The sequence below is a fragment of the Cololabis saira genome, chromosome 9 (assembly GCF_033807715.1).
Source record: "Cololabis saira isolate AMF1-May2022 chromosome 9, fColSai1.1, whole genome shotgun sequence".
Classification (NCBI taxonomy): domain Eukaryota; kingdom Metazoa; phylum Chordata; class Actinopteri; order Beloniformes; family Belonidae; genus Cololabis; species Cololabis saira.
The window spans coordinates 678,561-690,349 of NC_084595.1; the positions used below are offsets into that span (position 1 = coordinate 678,561).

Here is an 11,789-nt window from a genome sequence, read left to right on the forward strand (position 1 = left end):
CGGCTAACTACTCTACAACAGCCCAAGAAGTCGGGAGGGTTGGCGGTTCCGGACTTTAGGATGTATTACCTAGCCTTTCAGTTACAGGCCCTACGCAACTGGATCGACACTGACTCTAAGGTGCCCTGGAGGTTGATTGAGGCAGGGTTGGTCAGCCCTATCAGATTGCAAGACTTACTTTTCTCTGGTGTAGGACGTAGAAACTCTGTCTATAGATTTGGTTGTATTATCAATAATGCCTTAAAGGTGTGGAAAACTGCCGAGAAGCTCCTGGGGGATCCTATCCGATTCTGCTCCTCCACCCCCTTGTGGAACAATGTTAACTTAATGTCTGGCAACAAGCCATTTTCTAACAGCTCATGGAGCTCACAGGGCATACATGTTATAGGTGACCTGTATGACTGTGGTGGCCTGTTCACATTCCAGCAGCTGAAAGGTAAATTTGTATTACCAGCATCATCCTTTTTTGTTTACCTGCAGTTGCGGTCTGCCCTAAAAGCATATGGAGTACCCTGGCGATCCCCCCCCAAATCCCATCCCATGTTGCGCTGGATTGAACCTACTCAAAATTCACGTGGATGTGTTTCTAGAATATATCAACATCTACTAAATGCGGTTAAAAAAACACTCCCTGTGGAGTCTCTGTGGAGCCGGGAGCTCAAACAACTAGGTTATCAACCGAACTGGGATGTGATCTGGTCTAATCGGGATATGACCTCGCAAAATGTGGCTCATCAGCTCATTCAGTTCAAAGTTATTCATAGGGCCTATGCCACACCCTATAGGAGATACCAAATGAAATTGCAACCACATTATCACTGCCAATTCTGTGCCACTCCCACCCCGGGGTCATTTCTCCATATGTTTTGGGAATGTCCGGTAGTAGCTAACCTCTGGTCCCATGCTAATACCACTTTGTCTAACTTGCTGGATATTCAATATGTTCCTGACCCATGTCTGTGCCTTCTTAATGACGACTCAGCCTGCCCTCTCAGCCGGGTACAGAAAAGGATGCTCTTTGCAGGCTTCACAGCGGCTAAGAAAGCTATAGTGAAACACTGGTTTGAACATGATCTGCATTTAGCCGCTTTCTGGCTGGGAGCGCTACGGAACATTGTAAACTTGGAGCTCACAACAGCACGTTTGAACTCAAGAATACATTCATTCCAGATACAGAAGACTCTCATTTGAGTTTAACATATTTATTTTTCCGCATTTCTCCTCCTCTTTTTATTTTTTAACGACACATTGGGTTTTCTTTTCCACGTCTCTGTAGGAAAGTGGATCCAAAGATCTAAAGACTAAACTGGTTTAAAGACTAAACCAGAGGAAACTACTGACAACATGGACTTTAAGGATCTTTGTTAGAACATTACGTCTGGTTTTGGTCAATGAAAATGAAGACACTTTTTAGCAGAGTTTTCATATTGTAATCTACATTTTAGTCTAGTTTTATTCCTCTACGATATTGCGTTATATATTTAATTATCGTTATCGTCACATGACCAGCATTGTCGTTGCGTCTCGTTTTCCTCAGGTGATAAAGGTTCGTTGACGACGATATTTAGTCATTTTCGCTGACTAAAGTAACTTTATTCCCACGGTGCTTCCTCCACTTTCACATCTAAGGGTTCGTGTAGGTGTTTATGACGGATTCCCTCCTGACACGTTCTCCCCGTTTATCCGGGCTCGTTCAGTGTGGGATTTTAGCTGTTTTGACTCCGACATGCTCAAACATTTATTCCATGACGGTCTCTGACATGGGACTGTTTCCATAAACCAACAGTATGGAGCTAGAACAGTCTCATAATTGACAAATGCACAGGACAAGTTTTACAAATGCACAGACCGATTTGCAAATGCACACACCGTTTCACACGTGCACAGAACAATTCACACGTGCGTAGGACAAGATATACAAATGTATTTTTGATGCACACACAAATATAACCTGATTTACAAACGTTTTTTTGTCTGTGAGCTGCGCTGGATTTGTGTGTGACTTTATTTTTAACACAGAAGGATCTTAATCACTTTTCTAAGCGAACGGCGCTAACGCAGTTCAAACAGCAGGTGTATCCGCCCCTTTAATCTGATTGGTTTAGAGTAAGTCGTGTTTTATCCACTGCTCTGCGTCCCCCACGTGGGGTGCGCTCTTATGATTGGCTGAAACAAAGGAAGACATCTGATTGGTTGCAGATCCTTCCGTGTAAAAAAAAACATATTTGTGGATCGAGTCACGTCAGGGGAGTCTCAAAACTCACACACAAATCCAGCGCAGCTCACAGACAAAAAAAACGTTTGTAAATCAGGTTATATTTGTGTGTGCATCAAAAATACATTTGTGTATCTTGTCCTACGCACGTGTGAATTGTTCTGTGCACGTGTGAAACGGTGTGTGTATTTGCAAATCGGTCTGTGCATTTGTAAAACTTGTCCTGTGCATTTGTGAATTATGAGACTCTTCTAGCTCCATACAACAGTTTCATCAGCTCGATTTCCACCAGGGACACGTCCCCCCAACTTTACAGTTTGTTTCCACATTCGTAACTTAAGTCGTGGTTGCCAGAGATAGAGAGCCGACTGTTCCAAACGCAGGTCATCACTCCTGGTTTCCTTCAACCTTGATGCTTTTGTGTTTTGTTTAACGTAAAAAAGACGGATGAGCAGCAACTGGGGCAAAACACAGTTTGAGACAAGAAGAATCACAAAGTTACATGAACCCTTTCTAGACAACGTTATAAAAATAAATAAATTAGTGGAGCTGATTAAAGTAACTCCCATTACTGCAACTCTGATCACACACAACATACAAGTAAATTGTGATCATTTCTAATTTCCTCAAATGATTCCCTCAAGTCTCGGTCGATCGTCCTTCTATTCAATAATATGGAACTGGAAAAGTTTCTTCTCATAATTATTTTAGGACCGTGTTTTTTTGGTGGAATATATGAGTCCAGTTGAATTATTTGGTTGATTTTGTGTCACCCCCCCATAAACACTTCTCAAACCAAAGTTACAACTATATAAACTAAACACATGAAAGAAAATAAAATGGCCTACAAGTTTTTTATTATCTGTTCGTTTGTTTTAGATGTTTTCTTCATCTACATGCTGCGACAAGAACCTGCAGGATGGAAACAGGTTCTCAGAAGATTTTAGGAATCTGCAGTTGATCTCCAGCTGATCTCCAGCTGATCTCCAGTTGATCTGCTGTTGATCTCCAGCTGATCTCCAGTTGATCTCCAGTTGATCTCCAGTTGATCTTCTCCAGGTGCTTCAGCATCAACGTCAGGATGGCAGCGGCGGCTGAACCAGGTGAACCAGGTGAGCACATGAACCAGGTGAGCACATGAACCAGGTGAGCACATGAACCAGGTGAGCACATGGACCAGGTGAGCACATGGACCAGGTGAGCACATGAACCAGGTGAGCACATGAACCAGGTGAGCACATGAACCAGGTGAGCACATGAACCAGGTGAGCACATGAACCAGGTGAGCACATGGACCAGGTGAGCACATGAACCGGGTGAGCACATGAACCAGGTGAGCACATGAACCAGGTGAGCACATGAACCGGGTGAGCACATGAACCAGGTGAGCAGATGGACCAGGTGAGCACATGAACCGGGTGAGCACATGGACCGGGTGAGCACATGAACCGGGTGAGCACATGAACCGGGTGAGCACATGAACCAGGTGAGCAGATGGACCAGGTGAGCACATGAACCGGGTGAGCACATGGACCGGGTGAGCACATGAACCGGGTGAGCACATGAACCGGGTGAGCACATGAACCAGGTGAGCACACGAACCAGGTGAGCACTTGAACAGCAGTTGTTGGAAGTCCACGTGTTCTAGTCCGCACAGACAGAACCGGACTAACTCTTTGGGAGACGACGCCCTCAGGGCTCTGACTCCGCCCAACTCTGGTTAATCCAAAGTTAGGAAGAATGAGGGAACCTGGCTGCTCACCCGCCTCACCTCAGTTAGCACCAGCTAACCATCATGAAGCTAACTACTGTTACCGTTAAAGTTGCTTTCGTCAACAAAAATTATGACTAAATACCGTCCTATATCACCTGAGGGAAACGAGATGCAACGAAAATGCTGGTCATGTGACGATAACGATTTTTAAATATATAATGCAATATCGTCAACGAATAAAAAACGGCTTCCTGTTGGGTTTCGGCGATGGCGCCAAGAGACTTTTCTTTAAGTTGCAACATGATACAGATGTGTTTTTGTGCATGTACGTCAAACCGTATTGTGGGGCTTGAAGCACAAAGTTTTCTAGGGGGCGCTGTTGCGCCATTAGGCCACGCTCATTAATGCAAACCATTAAATATCAAATTTTTCGCCAGGCCTGGCTTGGTGCAAAATTTGGTGACTTTTGGTTGCTGCTTACCACAGAGTGCTAACGTGTAACCGTAACGTTAGCTTGATGATGGCAACGCCGCCTGCTAAGAAAGCCAAAGTTAGGGCATTCCAGCCCTTTTGGACAAAGGAGTTTGGTTTTGTGTCTCAGAAGGACCGTGGCGTGTGTATGTTGGAAATGTTTTTGTATTTTGTGTCATACCTTAATGTAACTTTGTTTTAGCCTACTGTTGATTATGGCACATTCATTGACAAGAAAATTTCACACCGGCACTCCATGTCAAAAAGGTTGCCGACCCCTGCTCTAGGAACTACGAGTAAACCTGCACTCTGAGAGCGGAGAGCTCTGCCAGGAACATAAGGCACTATCAGGTCTTGTAAATACTGCAGAGCTAAGCCGTTTTGGGCTTTATATGCAATCTTGCTATCTTTCTGACACTCAGTCTTTCTGCCACTCAGTCTTTCTGACACTCAGTGGGCGTAACCCGCTGTGAAGTCGCATTTGTGACGTCATACACATTCCCTCTATAGTTCTGATCCAGGTCCACAGGTTTCATGGGGGGTCTATCAAGGTCAGATTGTAGAATCACAATTGCATTTGGGTCAGGTGGGCTCCAGTAATTTTCCGTCTGCCTTAAAGGAGATCTATTATGGCATCTAATACAGAGTTGGTTGTGGACGTGGTTTCACGCATCGCTCCTGTCGTGACGTCACGACGGGAGCAGAATCTTATTGGCTCGTAGATCCACATCACACTGGATGGCTCATCCGGGCGGCTGTACAGACCCTCAAGAATTTGGTTGCTTTCCTCCTTCTCTGGGTTGGCAGGCTGAGGGGAGACCACTTTATATGTGTTAAAGCAAGAAAAAACCTGGTTTTCAGAATAGGTCCCCTTTAAGTCTCTCTGGTTCGTTTCCATGGCGACTCCAAACAGACGAATTTGTGGTCAATTCCCGCCAAACTGAATTTCCAACTTCTCCAAGGTCTGTTCCGTCCTGCCAGTGAGTTCCAAAACTGCAGCTAGCCTGCGATTCTATTCAAGAATCTCATCCAGTTTGGGATTTTGCTCCCCCAACGTTAAAGTCTGAGTGTTAGTCGCACAGCTTATCCCCTCAGCCACGTCAGGCAGCTCTGAAAGGACAGAATCTTCTTCCTTTTTTGCCGGATACACAATGGACTCCTGGAAACATTGGAGGTCTTGGAGGCGATCCTGTCTGCCGAGGACATTGAAGATGCTTCATAATTGGATTTATGATAGCAGGATTTCTGCTCATTGGAGTGGGGGGTTCCTGGTCTATCGACAAACGCGTAAGTCGTCGACAGCTGTTCTTGCCCTCTCAGAGCTGCCCGACGTGACTGAGGGGATCAGCTCTGCGACTAACACTCAGACTTTAACGTTGGGGGAGCAAAACCGTAAGCTGGATGTGATTCTTGAACAGAATCGCAGGCTGGCGGTGTCTTTGAGCTCATTGGCAAGATGGAGAAAACCTTGGAGAAGTTGGAAGCTCGGCTTGGCAGGAATTGATCACAAATTTGTCTGTTTGGAGTCGCCATTGATGAACCAGAGACTGAAGGCAGACGGAAAATTACTGAGGCTGCCTGTTCTTTGCAATACAATTGTTCATTCTATAATCTGACCTTGACAGAGCAGCTTGGCTGTCTGCTCTAGTCACAATCTCCCTGGTGGAATGAAAACAAGGGGCCCTGCCCCCACCAGCCGTCCCCTCTCCCAGGAACATCTGTGGACCTGTTGCAGAACTGACCGAGCCGTCTGATAACATCAAGGACATTGGCTGAGGAGCAGCTCTGAAGCGAAGTTCACGGACTTACCGCTCACGCACACACTTGCTGATAACCACACCTCCCTTATTCTCAACGCCTAAAGATCTGTGTGTTTTACAGGGAAAGCTCCGACGCTGCAGAAACGGACCAGCAGCTACGAACTCCTGCCTCCAGACAGTAAGTTCAACCCTTGTCTTGGAGTTTTGCCTCGGGTGAGAGTCGCGTCAGCGTTGGGTCAACCAAGCTTGAACCCGTCAGTTTATCAAATATTAGAATATGTTTGTGGAGGACGATGAAAAAAAACTCTGCGTGTGCAGATGTTTACAGATGCATTGTGTTCGTGTGTTGGCGTGTAGCTCCATCCACATCTGGAACAACGCCTGACTTTGTCAACGGTTGTGTTTGATTCCAGTGTCTGAGCTGAGGGTGGTTCTGCTGGGGAACAGCTGGTCTGAGAGGAGTTCTGTCGCCAACTTCATCCTGGGAGAAACCCGGTTCCACGCCGAGGAAGAGCCAGATCGGTGTGTGAGAGTCAGAGGACGGTTGGAGGACAGAGAACTGGTTCTCATCAACACTCCAGACCTGCTGGTTCTCCACATCTCTCAACGCAAGTTTACAGAGGTTATAGAAGACTGTGTGAAGCTCACTGCTCCTGGACCTCATGTGTTCCTGCTGGTTGTGGATGCTGAAGGTTTCACGGAGGAGCACAAGGGGAAGCTCTGCAGGGTCCTGCAGCTCTTCAGTGATCAGTCATTTGATCATTCACTGGTTCTGGTGTCCACACCTGGAGCACAGAGCTCCGGTTGCATAGAAAAGTGTCTGGATAAGGTCCACCTGAGAGAGATCATCGTGCAGTGCAGATGCCGACACATGTGGAAGAACAACCTCCAACGCTCAGAACTGTTGACTATGTTGACTCAAACCGTCCAGGACAGCGGAGAACATCTGAGCTGTGACGATGGAGACGATGGAGGTTTGACCATGAAGTCTGAACACAGAGGACCCTCTTTAAACCTGGTTCTGTGTGGGAAGAGAGGAGCAGGGAAAACCTCGGCAGCCAAGGCCATTTTAGGTCAGATAGACCTTCGTTCAGTCTCCAACTCACCAGAGTGTGTCCAGAATCAAGGAGAGGTGTTTGGACGTCGGGTTTCCCTGGTGGAGCTGCCTGCCTTGGGTGGAAAACCTCCAGGGGAAGTGATGGAGGAATCATTCAAGTGTGTCTCCCTGTGTGAACCTGAGGGCGTCCACGCCTTCGTCCTTGTCCTACCTGTGGGTCCACTCACCGATGACGACAAGAGGGAGCTGCAGACCATCCAGAACACCTTCAGGTCTCGAGTCAATGACTTCACCATGATTCTGTTCACCGTGGAGTCAGATCCCACCCATCCAGATGTCATTAACTTTGTGGAAAAGAGCAAAGACATCCAGGAGCTCCGCCAGAGCTGTGGAGGGAGATCTCACATCTTCAACATTAAGAGTAGGCAGCAGGTCCCAGAACTGCTGGATGCTGTTGAAAATATAAACCAACTCAAAAACTTCTGCAGTTACTCAGCAGAAACATTCATGAAGGCCCAAATAGAAAGAGTCGTACAAGAAGAGAGAGACATCACTGCACTGAGAGCTGAAGTAAAGAAGCTGGAAGAAGCACAGATGTGTAAGTAACGCTCACGGTAAACTCTCATCTCTCACTGCTCAGAAACACCTGGAACCCTGAGATAGAAACTGTTGACATTTCAAGCTAATATGTACTTTTTTATCATGTTGCAGATGATAAAGAGCAGCAGAGCTCAGACTGTCTCAGGATCGTTCTGATTGGGAAGACCGGCTGTGGAAAAAGCTCCTCTGCAAACACCATTTTAGGAAGAAAAGCGTTTAAAGCTGAATCAAACCCAACTTCAGTCACCAAACGCTGTCATAAAGAAGTGGGTGAAGTGGACGGTCGTGCTGTTGCTGTGGTCGACACTCCCGGTCTGTTTGACTCGACTCTGTCACATGACGAGGTCAACGAGGAAATCCTGAAGTGCATCAGTCTTGTGTCTCCAGGACCCCACGTCTTCCTGGTGGTGATGCAGATCGGCAGATTCACCCGCGAGGACAAGGAGACACTCAAACTCATCAGGGAAGCTTTTGAGAAGAATGCAGAACAGTTCACCATCATCCTTTTTACATATGGTGACACATTAGAACGGGAAGAAAAATCTGTTGAAGATTACATCAGAGGGGGCGATGATTCGTTTCAGAAGCTGATCAATGACTGTGGAGGAAGGTACCACGTGTTCAATAACACCGATAAACACAATCGTCAACAGGTCAGAGATCTGATAAGAAAGATTGATGAAATGTTGAAGAGAAACAAAGGAAACTGCTACACCAATGAGATGCTGCAAGAAACTGAAGCAGCGATAAAGAAGGAGAAGGAGAGAATCCTGCAGAAGAAGGTGGAAGAAATACGGAGAGAAAAGGAGGAACTCAAACGAAAACATGAAGAAGAAATGCAAGAAATGAAAAGAAAAATGGAAGAAGAGAGAGAAAAACTACAACAACAAACTGAGCTGAAACTCAAGGAAATGAAGGAAAATATAAATAAAGAGCTAGAAGAGAAAAAGAGGGAACAGCAAAAGAGGGAAGAGGACAGGAGGAAAAGGGAACGTAGTGACGAAGAACATCGCCAGAGTTTGAACAGACAGCTTGAAATGTTGAACAAACAAATTCAGTCAGAAAAAGAGGAAAAGAAAAGCGTTATCAGAGAGCTGGAACAGTCAGAAAAGAGGAGAAAGCATAAGGAGGATTTTGAGAAAGAACATAAAGAATGGTGGGAAAAACAAAAGAAAGAGGATGAAGAGAGACGACAGAAGGAGCAGAAACGACTGGAAGAACTTGAGGAACAATACAAGAAGGAAAAAGAAATGTATGAAAAGAAAATGAAGGAGGAGGAAAATATCAGAAGAGAAAATGAGGAAAAAGAAAAAAAACAATTAGAAGAAAAACTAGAAAATCTGCAGAAGAAGTTTGAAGACGAGTTCAGGAAGAGTTTTGAAGAGAAAAATGAATTTCAGGAAAAATATAAGAAGAAAGTGTCAGATCAGAAGGAAGCACACAAGAGGGAGGTGAAGGAAAGAAATGAAAAGTATGACCTCTTAAAGGCCCTCAAAGAAACGACCGAAAAACAAAAGAGGGAAACCCATCTAAGAGAAATCAATGAGTTGGTAAAGGCTGTTTCAAAGAAACGCAGAAATCTGACCAAATTCAAGGATTTACTGACGAAACATGAGAGGGAAATGAAAGAAGTAAAGGAGGAGGAAAAAGAGAAGCTGCAGGAAACTCATGAAAATGAAATGAGTGAAATGATAGAAAGGTTTCTTGATGAGATAAAGGGAAAACACGAGTGCAGCATTTCATGAGAGTTGGGAGAAAGATCTCTGCAGTGGTCACAAATATTCAAGACTCATACTTGGTTCAACTTCAAATGTGTCTAAAGTGAGAAAATCAACCTACGCTCCTCAGAATGAAAAATACATGGATGAAGGGGATTTTTAATTTACCTACATATATATGTATAAACAGACATACCTATGTATACATACCCCAAAGACTAAGAAATCTAGAATTAGGGAAGAATAATAAAAGATAAAAAGAAAATATATGCATATATAAATAAATGATAAACTGAAAAAAAGAAAAAAACATTTAAAAAAGGGAAAAATCTTTCTATTTGTTGTGGGTGAAATAATCAATCATCAATAAATGGCAGGCAGATTCTATGGAACTTTATTCCCTGGTCTTCAGTAAAAATCAGATTTTATTTAGCTCTAAATGTCTCGTAACACGAACCACCAGTCGATCTACGTTAACAAGCCTAGAGTGTGAAAAATATTACTCCAAAAGAATTGATAATTTAGGACATCTGCAGAACTTATGACCCAATGTTGCTGGTCCAAGCATCTTTCATCTATCACATCTATCACGTGAAGAATCTGCTGCAGGAAATATTCTATGAAATACAAATACAACAGAGTGAAGAAACAACAGACACGCCCAATCCCACAGATATTATAAAACACAAATTCCTGCATGAGGCAAGAAAACTGGCAACCAACGTTTATAATGCAAATGTAAAATGTTTGTACATATTTAAATTATTAGTTTTTTTTTCCTTTTGACTTAATTACAATGATTAAAAATAATGCAACACTGGGATCATTAGCATAAACAACACTGGTTCTTGTGTGTTTTCCGTGGCTGAATCATGTGTCAGAAGTCTCTTCTAAGGTAGAGTGGCTTTTAATCGGTGGCTTCGTCACCAGTTACCAAAATCTGTTGTTTTGGTAAAACTAGGACTTTTATTGCCCTGAGTCCAGTATGAAAACTTCAAGTACTTGCAGGTAAAGTAAGAAGTTTTCCTGCAAGACTTATAAGTTAATTGCTATAAATGTTCATTTGTTTTGGTTTTTTAAAGAGATTAATTATATTGTCCGTTCTATGCAAAACATTTGAATGATTGTTTATGTTATTTCTTTATAAAGCAGTTATCAAGTTTTTGTGATTTTGCATTTTTGATCAATTTCTTTGTTTATTTTTACTAACTTTATTTTGCAGATTTTATGTAGAAAGTCGTTCTGTGAGCGATAGCAGAGCTCAGTTGTATCTAGTTATAAGTGGGTATATTTATATCAGTGTATAAAGGTGTGAGGACGTATTATTATTATTGATGTTTATTGATATTTATACATTGATTTAGAAATTAAATACATTTTGATCATAATGAAATATAGTTTAGTGGGTAGGATTTAATAAATTTTTACTTCTTCCTACTCCTTTTCCAGCATGTTAATTATGGTGGATGCATGTTTTTATATTTATATTTTTGTTTTGTTTTCTTATTTACATTTATTTTTTATTGATTATTATTGTTTTGTTTTGTATTCACTTCTGTTTCATGTTCGAAATAAAAATTCAATTCAATTCAAGTGTCTGTCTGCTTTTCTTTTAAGCTATTGGAATAAAGTAATGCATTTCCAGCGTTTGTCCAGCAGATGGAGCCAGAGGAAGTTTCCCTCCTCTCCACATGGGGAGCTGGTCGTTACTTTAGTGTAATTTACCTTCTGTCCACCAGATGGAGCCAAAGCAAGTTTACCTTTAGTGTGTGTGTTGTATTTTTAGGCCGTATTGTTTTTATTAGTAACACACACACACACACACACACACACACACACACACACACACACACACACACACACACACACACACACACTTATAATTTATAATATAATATAATATATATATATATATATATATATATATATATATATATATATATATATATATATATATATATATATATATATATATATATATATAAAAAAATTAAATTAAAAAAAAAAAAATATATATATATATATATATATACATATATATATATATATATATATATATATATATATATATATATATATATACATATATATATATATATATATATATATATATATATATATATATATATATATATATATATATATATATATATATATATATATAATAATAATCCTACTATTATAATCCACAGAATATCCTAATATAATATCTTAATATAATAATCCTACTACTGTTAATAAATAATCCCGGAAG

At 42.1% G+C, this 11,789-nt stretch overlaps 1 protein-coding gene across 1 annotated transcript in view; it reads left to right on the top strand.

The window, feature by feature from the left end:
- LOC133451336 (golgin subfamily A member 6-like protein 22) overlaps positions 1-11,029 on the top strand; it is a 34,781-nt gene extending 23,752 nt beyond the window's left edge. The window contains exons 2-5 of the mRNA XM_061730305.1: positions 3,095-3,327; positions 6,282-6,338; positions 6,574-7,815; positions 7,929-11,029. Coding sequence (XP_061586289.1) covers positions 3,297-3,327; positions 6,282-6,338; positions 6,574-7,815; positions 7,929-9,562 — 2,964 coding nt within the window. The 5' untranslated portion in view covers positions 3,095-3,296 and the 3' untranslated portion in view covers positions 9,563-11,029. The remainder of the gene's footprint in view (positions 1-3,094; positions 3,328-6,281; positions 6,339-6,573; positions 7,816-7,928) is intronic.
- The last annotated feature ends 760 nt before the right edge of the window (positions 11,030-11,789 follow it).